Source organism: Symphalangus syndactylus, chromosome 10 (genome assembly GCF_028878055.3).
Source record: "Symphalangus syndactylus isolate Jambi chromosome 10, NHGRI_mSymSyn1-v2.1_pri, whole genome shotgun sequence".
NCBI classification, from domain to species: domain Eukaryota; kingdom Metazoa; phylum Chordata; class Mammalia; order Primates; family Hylobatidae; genus Symphalangus; species Symphalangus syndactylus.
The window spans coordinates 55,191,745-55,207,987 of NC_072432.2; the positions used below are offsets into that span (position 1 = coordinate 55,191,745).

At 40.9% G+C, this 16,243-nt stretch overlaps 1 protein-coding gene across 37 annotated transcripts in view; it reads left to right on the forward strand.

Annotated features, from left to right (window-relative positions):
- Nucleotides 1–5,783: 5,783 nt before the first annotated feature.
- Nucleotides 5,784–16,243, forward strand: part of SEC31A (SEC31 homolog A, COPII coat complex component) — a 76,685-nt gene continuing 66,225 nt past the window's right edge. For 9 of the 37 annotated variants that reach the window (XM_063610296.1, XM_063610300.1, XM_063610303.1 and 6 more), the window contains exon 1: nt 5,948–5,978. Coding sequence is in view for 11 of the 37 variants with exons in the window: in XM_063610275.1 (XP_063466345.1) it covers nt 5,915–5,978; nt 9,195–9,291 (161 nt within the window). In the remaining 26 variants the exon portion in view is untranslated. Of the gene's footprint in view, nt 6,331–9,194; nt 9,292–16,243 lie in introns of all 37 variants that reach the window. The other 28 variants (XM_063610272.1, XM_063610273.1, XM_063610276.1 and 25 more) reach the window with 14 other exon arrangements.

Here is a 16,243-nt window from a genome sequence, read left to right on the forward strand (position 1 = left end):
TATGCCAAATATTTGTATAACTGCACAGAAGAAATTGGACAATATTCCTTGAAAAATTCTTAGAAAGTTCAACTTTCCAAGTTAGTATCACCCCAAGGAAAATTATATGAGTAGGAATACTTAATTTCTAGCCATACTCTAGTTCCAGTCAGCGTCTCTAAGTAGCTGGAACTGCAGGTGTGTGCCACCACACCTGGCTAATTTTTTGTATTTTTGGTAGAGAAGGGGTTTTGCCATATTGCCTAGGCTGCTAAGATTTTTATATATAGTATATAGAAAGAGTTGGTTTTCTTGGCCAGGCATGGTGGCTCACACCTGTAATCCCAGCACTTTGGGAGGCTAAGGCAGGTGAATCACCTGAGCTCAGGAGTTCAAGACCAGCCTGGCCAACATGGGGAAACACCGTCTCTACTAAAAATACAAAAATTAGCCGGGCATGGTGGCGCACACCTGTAACCCCAGCTACTTGGGAGGCCAAGGCAGGAGAACCACTTGAACCCAGGAGGTGGAGGTTGCAGTGGGCCAAGATTGGCCACTGCACTCCAGCCTGGGTGACAGAGCAAGACTCTGTCTCAAAAAAGAAAGAGTTGGTTCTCTTAAACAATATTTATTTCTCATAATAACCCTATGAAAGCAGATACAGACTTCTTGCTTTTTAGGGTTGGTATCTCACTTGTTGAACACCTACCCTTTTGTCAGATGTATAACAGGTTAACAAAGCCGATACAGTGATATACTTGACATAATCTTTGAGTTTTTTTCCCAATTATAGTAAAATTGGAGGTCTTAACTGTTCTACATTAGATAAATATATGCATTTGTTTTAAAGAGCTAAGCAATGAGAATCTTATGACTAGAGCTGAAGTTCAAGAAATAAATGTCCAATGATTAAACTTTTTCCACTGCTGTTCACATCATGATTTGTTGTGATTAATGTATGTGGATGAGGACATAATAGAAAAAGAAAATGATGAGGCTTGTATATATTGTGTTTCTGCACAATGAGTTCCTTTGAATGTTTTTCGTTTTAGGAATAAAATTGAAGGGTGTTTTTCTTAGAGAACATCATTTGTCATATTTATTTGATCAAGAAGTTGAAGATTTATGTAATAAGGTATGGGACTTACACATTTATTTTGATAAAAGGACACAGAAAAGGTCAGGTATGAGCAGAAAATTGACATTTATTTCAGCCTAATGTGGATACTGTACTCTGAATTAAAAATTTCTTTTCCTGACTCTTCCAGCTTTTAAAGATAAGTATTATTTCAAAATAGTATTTTTTTAATTAATAGATTCAATTCAGGAAAGGCATTGGAGGGGGTGGAGCTTTTAACTTTGACAGTCTCACTCTGTTGCCCAGGCTGGAGTGCAGCGGTGCAATCTCTGCTCACTGCAATCTCTGCCTCCTGGGTTCAAATAGTTATTGTGGCTCAGCTTCCCAAGTGGCTGGGATTAGAGGCGCATGCCACCACACCCAGCTAATTTTTTTTATTAAGTAGAGACCATGTTTTGCCATGTTGGCCAGACTGGTCTCAAACTTCCAGCCACCTACCTCAGCCTCCCAAAGTGCTGGGATTATAGTCATGAGCCACTACACCTGGCTGTTGGTTATCTTTTCTTAGAAATAATGATATAATCTTTTCAGCACCTGATATTCTTAAAGATCCAGGGTTTACAAATGACTGTTAGATATGCCAAGGATGACTATCCTATAACTTAAGGAACTGTTCAGGAACAGTAGAAAAGAAGGTGATAGGGAATTGGGAATCTTAAATCTAATACTAGTTCTGTCATTAATTAGGCTTGTTATTATAGGTATTTCTCAAATCTAAGAAAATATAAGGGGTCTTGAAAAAGTGTATGGAAAATGCATATCATGAGAAAACTATGCATGGATTTCAAAATTTTTGGACCAAAATAACCTCCTACTAACTTGTTATATCATGTCTGAACAGGATCTAGTTTGAAGCAGTAAGAAGAAGACGACATCAGTTTGAAAAGAGGCTGTATCAGAACAACACGAATTCTGTTAAAATTGAAGCAAGAACAAACATCAAATATATGTTGACACTTGGGTGGAAGAATGGTGAACTAATTGATGCTTTATGAAAAGTTGATGGGGACAGTGCTCCAAAGAAATCAGTTTACAAATGGATAACTCGTTTTAAGAAGGGATAAGGTAACGTTGAAGAAGCCCACAGTGGCAGATCATCCACATCAGTTTGTGAGAAAAAAGTTCATGGTGTAATTGAAGAAAACCAACAATTAACAGCAGAAATAGCAGCCAACACCATAGACATCTCAGTTGGTTCACCTTACACAATTTTGACTGGAAAAGTTCAGCAAACTTTATACCTGATAGGTACCAAAACCATTGCACCCAGATCAGCTACAGACAAGAACAGAGTTTTCAATGGAAATTTTAAATAAGTGGGATCAAGATCTTGAAGCCTTTCATTGAAAAATTGTAACAGGAGATGAAACATGGCTTTACCAGTGCAATCCTGAAGACAAAACACAAAGCAATGGTTACCAAGTAGTTCAGTCAAAGCACAAGAGGACTGGTTGAGAGCAAAGGTCATGGCAACAGCTTTTGAATGCTCAAGGCATTTTGCTTGTTGACTTTCTGTAGGGCCAAAGAATGGTAACGTGCTTATCATGGGAGTGTTTTGAGAAACTTAGCCAAAGCTTCAGCAGATAAATCCCCGAGAAAGACCAGAGAGTTCACCACAACAATGTTCCTGCTCATCCCTCTCATCAAGCAAGGGCATTTTGCAAGAGTTTTGATGGGAAATCACTAGGCATCCACCCTACAGTCCTGGTTTGGCACCTTCTGACTTTTTGTTTCCTAATCTTAAAAAAATTTTTAAGGGCAGTGCATTTTTCTCAAGTTAATGTAAAAAGAAACTGCATTGATGTAGATAAATTCCCAGAACTCTCAGTTCTTTAGGGATGGACTAAATAGCTGGTATCACTTACAAAAGTGTCTTGAATGCTTTAGAGCTAATGTTCAGAAATATAGTTTATATTTTTATCTTTTAACCATTTTTCCACAAACTTTTTGAAGTCTCCTTGAATATGTAACATTTATAAAGGGGAAAAATTCTGTGACTACTCATGTTGACTTAATGCTGACTTAATTTTCTATTTTGTAAATATATACAAGTTGATACAAATTTTGTTTATAGCCCTTAACAAACAAATTTGTGAAATAAATGCATTCAGAAACAAACTAAAACAATGAAATGGATGCTACTGTTTTACTGAGGTGTAAACAGTACTGGCTGCTATGGAAAAAGTTACATAAACATTCATGTACCTTGTGATGATTGTTTTGTCTACAACTTCACTCTTTGCAGACCTCAAGACTATTGAAATGAGGGGAAGGGATCTGCATTCCCAAAAGAATGTCAAGTGGGCATGGAGGCTCATGCCTATAACTTTGGGTGGCTAAAGCAGAAGGATCCCTGGAGGCCAGGAGTTCAGACCAGTATAGGCAACAAAATGAGTCCCTGTGTCTACAAAAAATAAAATAATTAACCAGGCATGGTGGTGTGTGCCTGTAGTCCTAGCTACTTGGGAGGCTGAGGTGGGAGGATCACTTGCACCCTGGATGTTGAAGCTGCAGTGCGCTGTGATCATTGCCACCACACTCCAGCCTGGGCAACAGAGCAAAAACCTGTCTCTAAAAAAACAGTATCTTTGTGCTATGCAAATCGTAATTTGAAGAATTCGTCATTAAATTCTCTCCAAACATTCTTCTAGTGAGCAATTCAGTTTTTATTTGATTCAGGATTAGGCTTGGATAGTAAACTAAATTGGATTTAGTTTTGTGAACTAAAGAGTTTTTCTTTTTTTAGATACAGGCAGTCTTTGCACAGTTCCGATATGCATAAATATCAGTTACCACAGTTAAATAAAACCAGTCCAACAATGTGGTTGATAATTCCATTACCACAGTACTGAGAAAACTTGCATAAATTTTGCTGCTAGCTCTTTAGTCCACAAATCATTGTGCCCCCCCGCCCCCCAAAAAAGATGTGCATCATATCAGTCGCCAGTTACATTACTTTGCTTTCAAAGTTTGTTGGTGATTTGTTACTGATCATCTGTTCAGTTCATGCACAGATAGCAAAGCACAAAGTGCATAGTACTGTTGCCTCCTTGACCCCAGAGATTAAACTTGTGACCATTTACTAAAATGGATAGTCAAAAGAGGTAATTGGTCAACAAAGGACAGAGCAGCAAAGAAACGTGATAATGCTGGAAGTGAAATTGGATGCGATTAGATTTCAAAGTGGTGATAGCAAAGCAAAGATAGGTTGAGACCCAGACCTGCATGAAGCTGTAATACAAGCCTATTGAAAAAGTCTGATAGGCCGGGCGCAGTGGCTCACGCCTGTAATCCCAGCACTTTGGGAGGCCGAGAGGGGCGGATCACGAGGTCAGGAGATCGAGACCATCCTGGCTAACACGGTGAAACCCCGTCTCTACTAAAAATACAAAAAATTGGCCGGGCGCGGTGGCAGGCGCCTGTAGTCCCAGCTACTCGGGAGGCTGAGGCAGGAGAATGGTGTGAACCAGGGAGGCGGAGCTTGCAGTGAGCTGAGGTCGCGCCACTGCACTCCAGCCTGGGCGACAGAGCGAGACTCCGTCTCAAAAAAAAAAGAAAGTCTGATAAATGTAAAAAGGTAAAGTTGCTTCAACGTCTTTCAGTTTTAATTGCACTAGGAACAGAAAGCTGTCTGCTGTTGAAATGGAGCATTTACTTGTTTGGATTGAAGACTAATCAAAAACAAATCCCAGTTTGACTAGCTTTCAGGCCAAAGTGATAACCTTAGTTACTGCGTTGAAAGAAAATGGTAATTAGAAGACTGAAAGAGAATGTATTACTACCAGTAAAAGCTGGGTTCATTATTTCAGAAGTTGGCGTGAATTGATGTTAAGCTATCTTATGAAGCTGCAAGCTTAAGATGTAGCTGACTGTGGGAATGTTAACACAGCTGCTGTTCAAGAGGCAGGATCCTAATGCTTTAGCTACCCAAAGTGCAAGAGTTGGCTTTGAATGCTAGATGTAATGAGAAAAGAACTTGTCTAGAAGTTAGGAGATCTCGGTTGAATCCAATTTCTGGTAATTTAGCAAATGATTTTCCTTTGGCTTTACCTTGCTGTAAAATAATTCCTCCCTAAACTAAAAGTACACCTAGGCAACGCATCTAATTAGATTTGAGGTTGTGGAGAAACTAATAACGTAACAGTGGCGGAAGGTGAGTGCTACCGGGTCTCAATACCATGGGATAGTAACAAGTACGAAACGGTACTAATTGGAATTAGTATAACACCCCATCTATGCCTCTTTGTCCACAATAGCCTTTGGGAATGCCCAGATTGTTTCGTTTTGTATAAGTTCTCAAAACGCCAGAATGTGGAATCAAGTGGGTAATTTTAAGAACTCAGTCACAAATTACAATAAAGCCTTTGCAGCCCGATTTTCCACGTGGTTTGGCGCGGGCAGTGTCGCCAGGGGCTGCCGACGCCTCACAGACTAGTGCTACGTGGCGTTCCTGCGGGCCACGGCGGTTATTCGGCCAGACGGAGACACCCTCTGCACTAGTCCTTTACCCACTAGTCCTGGCTACTGCATCCACATTCTGCGCGCCGCCCCTCAGAAAAGGGTTTCTACACTCGCGGGGGCGCGATGACCGCAGAGCACCACCAACCCGCGTAGCCGTACCCTGCCACCCAGGCTACCGCCGGTCCCGGAAGTGCCGTGACGGGCCGTGCGTCGGGGTGGGCGGGGAAAGATGTCGCTCCCGGAAGTGTTGGGCGGCAGGGCGTGGCTGCGGCTGCGGCTGCCACGTTGGAACGGAACGTGGAGGTGGCCCTGGCCCGGGAGGAGGGGCGGCGGCGAATGCTGGGAGAGTCCGACGAGCGCTGCACTAACGCAGGATCCGGCTGCCGAAGGTCCTCGCCAGGTGCGTCCGCCCGTTGCTTTTTGTTCTCTTCGCCAGTCCTTAAGCTTTGGGGTAGAGCCCAGGCCAAAACTGGGACTGTAGCCTAGGTCTCCGCTGCCCCGCGCCGGCCTGAGGCCCGGTCTCTGGTGACGGCGCGCCCCTAGTCTTGGTTTCGGGCCCGGCGGAACAACGCCTGGCGTCTGGACTCTAGTGATCCTGCCCGTCCGCATCCGCCGACGTCTCCACTGCTGAGCAAAAGCCATCCGAGGCTGGCGACAGTGTCTTGCCGGGGAGTCGTAGCCGGGCTGGTAACTGGAGTGTGAGATTAGGAGACTTTCAGACCCTTGTGCACAAAGAGGTGCGGTCCCCGAGGGTGAGGAAAGGAAAAAAATCTCAGGATTACTTTGTTTGACTTTAGTTTGGTTAGAATTTTTTTGTTTGTACTTGAACTGTTGCCAGATTTAAAGGTTCGTAGGTTTGAACTGACGTCTACTGTCATTTAACTAGGATTATTTTAAGGACGGTGGTAGCCAGGCGCAGCCTGTACTTTGAGGGCAGTCTCATTAAGTGTTATATGTTTTTGCTAATAAGTTGTTAAATTACGGGGCTGTTGTAAATAAACCAAAATATTGCCTGGACTTGTGGGCATTATAAATTTTTTCTTGCGCTTAAGGAATTAATTTTACGTAGGGCTATTTGACGTTGCAGTGGTTTGATAGTCTGTGACAAATCCTTTCTCCTAACTTATTTTTTCTAACTATAGAAAACTGAAATTTGGTTGTCTTTGTGGGCAGTTATAACTGTATTTAATCGATAAGGGTGTGTTCTTGTTACAGCGTCCTGCGTTTTCTGCACCTCGGTTTATTCAAGAGTTGGCAAAAGCTTACTCTTCCTTTTTTTTTTTTTTTTTTTTTTGAGACGGAGTCTCGCTCTATCACCAAGGCTGGAGTGCAGTGGCGCGATCTCAGCTTACGGCAACCTCCGTCTCCCGGGTTCAAGTGATTCTCCTGCCTCAGCCTCCAGAGTAGCTGGGATTAAGGCGCCCGCCACCACGCCTAATTTTTGTATTTTTAGTAGAGACTGGGTTTCACCCTGTTGGTCAGGCTGGTCTCGCTCTCCTGACCTCAAGTAATCCGCCCGAGTTGGCCTCGCAAAGTACTGGGGTTACAGGCATAAGCCACCACGCCCAGCCTACTCTCCTTTTTTAGTGGTTCTTCTGTGCTCCTTGTTTCTCACTATCCCTTAATTACAGCTCAGGGAGAGGTTTGTAGACTCTAAGAACTTTTGGATAACTCGTAGTGTTTTTGTAGTTTTGTAGTGATTCTATCTTAAATACGTCCGCGGTTGTATGTGAAATTTGAAATTTGAGGTGGATTTAGAATAATATTGCTTAATTTTATATAAGCAAATTCTTTTTTTTTTTTTTTTTTTGAGACGGAGTCTCGCTCTGTCACCCAGGCTGGAGTGCAGTGGCGCGATCTCGGCTCACTGCAACCTCCGCCTCCCAGGTTCACGCCATTCTCCTGCCTCAGCCTCTCCGAGTAGCTGGGACTACAGGCGCCCGCCACCACGCCCGGCTAATTTTTTGTATTTTTAGTAGAGACGGGGTTTCACCGTGGTCTCGATCTCCTGACCTCGTGATCCGCCCGCCTTGGCCTCCCAAAGTGCTGGGATTACAAGCGTGAGCCACCGCGCCCGGCCAGCAAATTCTTTATTGAAACTAATAATAACATGGGAATAGAAATAAATTTGTAAACTGTGAAGAGCAATGATTCAAAATTTTGGGGGGATTTCACTGTCTTACGGAAATCTAATGAAAGCATTGGAAGAATGCACATAAACACACATGTAGGATTTTCTTTTTTTTTCTTTTACTTTTTTTTTTTTTTTTTTGAGACAGGGTCCCTCTTTGTTGCCCAGATTGGAGTGCAGTGGTGCAGTCATAGCTCACTATAACCTTGAACTCTTGGGCTCAAGAGATCCTCCCGCCTCAGCCTCAGAAGTAGCTAGGAATATGCACGTGGCGCACGCCCAACTAATCTTATTTTTTATAGAGATGGGGGTCTCACTACGTTCCGCAGGCTGGACTCAAGCTCCTGCTTTCAAGTGACATGTAGGATTTTCTATATACATAATATTATGAAGTTTACAAGTTAAAAACTCCTGTAAGGGGATATTACTAGATTGATTTACATTGATTACATTGTTTTTAGAAATGTCATTAGGTTAATTTCAGCTCAAAAAGTTTTATTATACTGAAGATTAGTATGACACCAATTAGTTCAGTAACCAGTGCACAGTTACTTTCTCCTTTGATTTGGTTTGGGTTGAGTGAAATGAACCTAGAACATTGAAAATACTAAATAAATCCTCTAAACAATTGTTTCTATCCATATTGAGATATTTTGCCCGCAGAAAATGGATTTTAGCTGAAAGCAATGCCAACTAGGGATTGTATACCTGGTTTGGGAATCCAAGTTCCAATTCTGTTACCTCTTTAACTTTTTACTTGCTTTCTGAGGTATGGGTCAGCTCTGTATATAGCATTGTAAGGTTGGTATTTTTCAAAGAATAGTTAGTGCTGGCGGGTTTTAGTATTGCTTCATAAAATTTACGTTTTGAAAATGAGCAGAAAGAAAAAGTTTCCACCTAATTGAATGCAATTATTGAGAGGAAGTTGCATAAAAAATAAAGAGTTATAGTCTGGAATATAAATTTTCCTCAAGAATTTTTTTTTTTTTTTTTTTTTCTGAGACGGTCTCGCTCTGTCACTCAGGCTGGAGTACATTGGCGCGATCTCGGCTCACTGCAAGCTCCGCCTCCTGGGCTCAAGCGATTCTCCTCCCTCAGTCTCCCTAGTAGCGGGGTCTACTGGCTCGCCCCGTCACGCCCAGCTAATTTTTGTATTTTTAGTAGAGACAGGGTTTCACCATGTTGGCCAGGATGATCTGGATCTCTTGACCTCGTGATCCGCCCGCCTCGGCCTTCCAAAGTGCTGGGATTACAGGTGTGAGCCACTGCGCCTGGCCATATATATATATACACATATATACATATATATACACACATATATACATGTATATATATGTACACATATATACTTGTGTATATATATATACACATATATACATGTATATATATACACATATATACATGTATATATACACACATATATACATGTATACATATACACATATATACATATATATATTTTTTTTTTTTTTTTTTTTTTTTGAGACGGAGTCTCGCTCTGTCTCCCAGGCTTACTGCAACCTCTGCCTCCCGGGTTCAAGCGATTCTTCTGCCTCAGCCTCCTGAGTAGCTGGGATTACAGGTACGTACCACCACGCCCGGCTAATTTTTGTATTTTTTAGTAGAGACGGGGTTTTGCCATGTTGGCCAGGCTGGTCTCGAACTTCCGGCCTCAAGGATCTGCCCACCTCCGTCTCCCAAAGTGCTGGGATTACAGGCATGAGCCACTGCGCCCAGCCAATAGATGTTTTTTTTTTTTTTTTTTTTGAGACGGACTCTTGCTCTGTCACCCAGGCTGGAGTGCAGTGGCACGATCTCAGCTCACTGCAAGCTCCGCCTCCCGGGTTCACGCCATTCTCCTGCCTCAGCCTCCCAAGTAGCTGGGACTACAGGCGCCCGCCACCGCGCCCAGCTAATTTTTTGCATTTTTAGTGGAGACGGGGTTTCACTGTGGTCTCGATCTCCTGACTTCGTGATCCGCCCGTCTCGGCCTCACAAAGTGCTGGGATTACAGGTGTGAGCCACCGCGCCCGGCCTAATAGATGTATTTTTGAAGGTTTATGGTGGTAGACGTTTTAAGTAGTGATGTTTGTAATAACTGTCATTTATGAGCATTGTTTATATATGCCAGGCACTGTTCTAACCACTTGAGTAATACCACTTATTTCTCACAACAACCCTGTAGTATAGATACTGTTCTCCTTATTTTAATGAGCGAGGAGCCAGGACATACATGGATAAAGCGACATGATTAAAGTTAGAGGTGGACGTGGTGAAGCTGGAATTTAAACTGAGGGTGTCTGCCCTAGACCCCATGCTCTTACTTGCTGTGCTATAGATACTGTCTTGGAGATGGCTTATATGAACAAGCCCACACAATTTTCTTTTTGTGTGTGTGTGTGTGTGTGTGTGTGTGTGTGTGTGTGTGTGTGTGTGTGACGGGAGTTTCGCTCTTGTCGCCCGGGCTGGAGTGCAATGGCGCCATCTCAGGGCACTGCAACCTCCGCCTCCCGGGTTCAAGGAGTTCTCCTGCCTCAGCCTCCAGAGTAGCTGGGATTACAGGCGCCGGCCACCACACCTGGCTAATTTTTTGTATTTTTAGTAGAGACGGGGTTTTGCCATGTTGAGCAGGCTGGTCTCGAACCCCTGACCTCAGTTGATCCTCCTGCCTCGGCCTCCCAAAGTGCTTGGGATTACAGGTGTGAGCCACCGCCCTCAGCCTTCTTTTTATATTTTCATAGTGATTATGTTCTGTGTAAAATAGTATTGAGTGAAACAAGTATTCATAGTATGAATTCTAATCACGTTTAATATTGAAAAAACATTGCACACGGCTTTTAAAGCAAGTCTTGCTTGGGAAGTATGTATGGTTTAATCTAAAGCTTTTTCCTATTTTTGGGCGCGGTGGCTCATGCCTGTAATCCTAGCACTTTGGGAGGCTAAGGCAGGATAATTGCTTGAGACCAAGAGTTCAAGACCAACCTGGCCAACGTAGTGAGAACCTGTCTCTATTAAAAAAAAAAAAAAAAATTAAAATACATTTTTAAAAGAACCTTTTTGGGCCGGGCCCGGTGGCTCACGCCTGTAATCCTAGCACTTTGGGAGGCTAAGGCAGGATAATTGCTTGAGGCCAAGAGTTCAAGACCAACCTGGCCAACGTAGTGAGAACCTGTCTCTATTAAAAAAAAAAAAAAAAAAAAAAATTAAAATACATTTTTAAAAGAACCTTTTTGGGCCGGGCGCGGTGGCTCACGCCTGTAATCCCAACACTTTGGGAGGCCGAGGCGGGCAGATCACGAGGTCAGGAGATCGAGACCATACTAGCTAACACAGTGAAATCCCGTCTCTACTAAAAATACAAAAAATTAGCCAGGCGTGGTGGCAGGCGCCTGTAGTCCCAGCTACTTGGGAGGCTGAGGCAGGAGAATGGCGTGAACCCGGGTGGTGGAGCTTGCAGTGAGCCGAGATCGCACCACTGCACTCCAGCCTGGGCGACAGAGCGAGACTCCGTCTCAAAAAAAAAAAAAAAAACACACCTTTTCGGCCGGGCGCAGTGGCTCACGCCTATAATCCCAGCAGTTTGGGAGGCCGACGTGGGCATATCACGAGGTCAGGAGTTCGAGACCAGCCTGACCAACATGGTGAAACTCTGTCTCTACCAAAAAACACATAAATTAGCCGGGCGTGGTGGCGTGTACCTGTAATCCCAGCTACTCAAAAGGCTGAGGCAGGAGAATCACTTAAACCCGGGAGGCAGAGGTTGCAGTGAGCCGAGATCACAACATTGCACTCCAGCTTTGGTGACAGAGCAAGACTCCATCTCAAAAAAAAAAACAAAACATATTTTTAAGAAAATCATTTACAACTGAATGATTATTTCTAAGAGAAGGAAATACACATATCCAGATGAAACTGTATGGCATTTTTAGTAATTGTGAGAATGATTGCAGTAATTAGATTGATTATGATACTTTTTTTTTTTTTTTTTTTTGAGACGGAGTCTTGCTCTGTCGCCCAAGCTGGATTGCAGTGGCGCAATCTCGGCTCACTGCAAGCTCCGCCTCCCGGGTTCACGCCATTCTCCTGCCTCAGCCTCTCCTAGTAGCTGGGACTACAGGCACCCGCCACCACGCCCGGCTAATTTTTTTTTGTATTTTTAGTAGAGATGGGGTTTCACCGTGGTCTCGATCTCCTGACCTCGTGATCCGCCCGCCTCGGCTTCCCAAAGTGCTGGGATTACAAGCGTGAGCCACCACGCCCGGCCGGTACTCTTATTTAATTAGATTCAGAGCATATAATATAGTTCTAGGCCATTATTGTAGTATAGTGATTTTTTTTTTTAAACAGATGGTATTGAAGCCTTATATTCAGTACAGGTTAATAAGCAGAACTGCTTCTAGTGGAATATTGAATACTAAGGCTAAGAAATAAATTTTAGTAAATGCTTTGAATTCACATTTAACCATTTTATGTTCTTATAAATGTGTCTTTTTCTTTTTCAATCAATGTTACACATTAACCAAGCATTAATGAATTAGGTAGTCCTAGTACTTTCGCTCTTGGAAATACTATAATTGTATTCTATTTTTTTTTTATAATATAGCTATTTTGATTTCACTTTTAGAAATTATTCTGAGGGCATCTTATAACCTTTTCCCCCTTAACAATACTTTCTCCTTTTTTAAAAAGTAAATGATTCTTTAAAGAGTTAAGAATTTAAAAGTAAATGTTTTATCTGAAACTGGTCATTCTAGCTCATTAGTCTACTTGTTTTCCCCTAAATATAAACATTTAAAATAAATCAAAACTTTCCGTATATCTCTTTCTGTGCTAAGCAATTTTGAATCTAAAAAGGGGTAAAGTTTTGAAAAAAGACATTATTTGTCTAGTTGGTGAGATAAGATAGCACATAAGGCAAATGGTTAAAAAAGGTAATTGGAAAATATGTAAACAATATGTGCTAGCAGAATATTACAAAATGTTTATTAAAATATAATGACATGTTATTATAAAATGCTTAAATCATAGTACTGACAAATACAAACTTGTGGGGGAGTATTTAGATCAATGTGGATTGAATCATCAGGGCAGTTTTCATGGAGGAGCTGGAACTTGAATTTATTATTAAAGATTAGGTTGAGACAGTTGGCAAAGAGGAAGAAGAGGAAATTCATATAAGAAAATAAATGCCTTCTTTATATCTTAGAAAGTTGGACTTTTTCCCCCAAATAACCCCGAAGTTTTCTTGTTTAATCTCATGATAGTGGTAATCTTTAAAAATAGCAAACCTATCAAAAGCACTAACCCATGTGCTAAGCACTTTGTTTGGCTCCCTATTATAAAATGTATGGTCTCATTGGAACCTCACAACATCCCATAAGTTTGTCACTCTTTTCCCTATTTTACGAATGTAGAAACTGGGGCTCAGGGAGGTTAAATATTGTGTCCAAAGTATCATAGCTAATAAGTAACAGAGCCAGTAGTCAAATTGAGGATTAACTCCAGAGACCATGCTTTTAACCATGTAATACATCCTGCCTCCTAATTTCACTTTGCCCTAACCTAACACAATTCCTAAAATGCATTTCTTCAGTTTCATCATGCATGCTGGTTGCTTTGTTATTGTTTCTTCTAAATGTTAATATTTCCTCTATGATATCAAAATTGAATACCTGAACTTGGAAGTAAAAAGGACTTGGACTCTGGAGCTAAACTTTTGAGTTCCGATCTTGGCTCTGCCCCTTGCCCCCTTGGTAGCATGTACAGATTGTCTTTCTGTGTCTTAATTTTTTCCTCTATAAAATCTTCAAATATGAACAATTTGCAGGTACAAGACTCGGAGCGTATGTTTAAGGCAATCTTAAGGAAAATGTTAGAGGATAAACTCTGGAGCTGAGTAAGGAAACTGGCAAAAGTACTTTTGGAGAGTATTGAGTATGCATTTTAACTGCAGGACTGAGACTGGAACAAAAGTGAGAATGAGGAAGAAAGAATAAAATGTAAATGTTAAATGTCCAATAATGTAGGGATTGGTTATACAACTAATAAAAAGAGAAGAGGAAAGAAATTGGAGGTAGAATAAGTTTGTGAATTGCCACATCTGTAATGGCTATGAGTCAAAGGACATCATTTAAAGCTGACAAATCAGTTAGTAGAAGTATAAGCAGTTCAAAGGTAAACGCTGAGAAAGATAATACTATTGGCTGTAACCATGTTGTGTGGAGGGACAGTAAGATTATACAAGCTAATTTCATAAGTGCTCATAGTAAGGAGTTAATAGTTTCTGTGTAAAGAAATACAGGATTAATGGTATTAAGTAAGATATTTAAAATTACAGTTAAAAAGATAGAATCAGAAACATATTATAATGAAAATATACATCATCCTAATTATCAGAAAAATGATAATTGCACAAAAAAGAAAACAGACAAAGACTTTTTAAAAATTATTACTCAAAGATATTAAACCAAAGTAAAATATGGTAAAACTAAGACCAACCATGTCTGTCATGTCAATACATTTTAAATGTTCTTAGCTAACCTACTGAAAAGATTTTCAAATTGGATCACCAATAAAATCTGTTGGTTTTTTGTTTGTTTGTTTGTAATTATGACAAAGTAGTTCTGAAGGGCAAAAGGATACATGTAAAGGCAAACAAAAGGTTGAATTCAGACCAAAAGTCATTATTTGAGACAAAGAAGGATATTCATAAAGCTAAAGTGTATATTTGACAGTGAATTTGAACATTATGGATATGCACCAAATAACTGTATTAAATAACAAAGTAATTTTCATAAAGCAAAAGTTTCAGGAGATACCATGTGAAATTGACATAAATATATATTAGCAGTAAGAGACTTAATTCACTGTTTCGGTCCAAGGCAGATCAGGTGGACAAAAAAGTAAGGATATAGGAGATCTAAACAAATCAATAAAGAGTACTTAATTAATATGTATTGAGCTCTAGGCCCTGAAAACAGAGAGCACCCCTTCTTTCTAGGTCCCAAGAACAATTCACAAAATTTCACTATATAGGCTCTATTGATAGGAAAGGAGGAATTATAGGCATAGGGGATTTTAGGATAAGGGAACTACTCTGTGTGATACTATAATGATGGATGCATGTTGTTATACATTTGTCAAAACCCATAGAATGTACAGCACCTAGAGTGAGCCCTCATATAAATTGTGGAGTTTCAATGTTAGTTTATGGATTGAAACAAATAGACCTTTATGATGTGCGATGTTGGTGGTGAGAAAGGTTATGTGGTTGGGAAATGTGTAGCAATTTTTTGTACTTTGTGGCTCAGCTTTTCTAGGAATGTAAAACTCTAAAAGATAAAGCATATAGTTGTTTTTTTTTTTTAATCAAAATCCTATGAAAGGTGAAAAGAAAATTTTTTTTAAAAAAAAGCAAAGTCAAAAGATAGTCTATCAGCTTAATAGAAAAATTGTCGAATGATGGCCGGGTGCAGTGGCTCACCCCTGTAATCCCAGCACTTTGGGAGGCCGAGGAAGGTGGATCACCTCAGGTCAGGAGTTCAAGACCAGCCTGGCCAGCATGGTGAAACCCCATCTCTACTAAAAATACAAAAAAATTAGCCTGATGTGGTAGTGTGTGCCTGTAATCCCAGCTACTTGGGAGGCTGAGACACCAGAATCGCTTGAACCTGGGAGGCAGAGGTTGCAGTGAGCCAAGATCGTGCCACTGTGCTCCAGCCTAGGTGACAGAACGAAACTCCATCTCCAAAAAAAAAGAAAAGGAAAGAAAAATGGTCAAATGATACATGACTAGACAGAAGAGATGACAGAAAAGGAAATATGTTTACCCATAGTCATACAAAAAAAGATGTTATATATCATTTATAGTATTACTATACAGAGCTAACATTTTTCTTTTTCTTTTATTCTTTTTCTTTTTTTTTTTTTTTTTTTTTTTGAGTCATGGTCTCACTCTGTCGCCCAGGCTGGATTGCAGTGGCACAGTCACGGCTCACTGCAGCCTCAACTTCCCGGGCTCAAACAATCTTTCCTCCTCAACCTCCCGAGTAGCTGGGACTACAGGCGTGCACCACTATGCCCAGCTGATTTTTGTATTTTTTGTAGAGATGGGATTTCACCATGTTGTCCAAGCGGGTCTTGAACTCCTGGGCTCAAGCAATCCGCCTACTTCGGCCTCCTAAAGTGCTGGGATTACAGGCCTGAGCCACTGCACCTGGCCTTTTGTTTTTTAATGTTGGCATAATCTAAAAGTGTGACAGTATGCTCTGGTAAGGCTGTAGGGCAACAAGTAATTGTATATTACTGTTGGTGGTATGAAAAGGCACAATTGCCATAGAGGACAACTTGGTAATGTTCATCAAAATTAAAATTGCATTAACCTTTTAACTTAGCAATTTTACTTCTGGAAATTTATAGCTGTCCCTTTTTAATGAAATAACGTGCAGACGACCATTTATTTCAGCATTTTTTGTAAAAATAGCTAAAAACAGCTTAGGTGTTTGTTGGTATTAGACTAGGTAATTATGGTACAT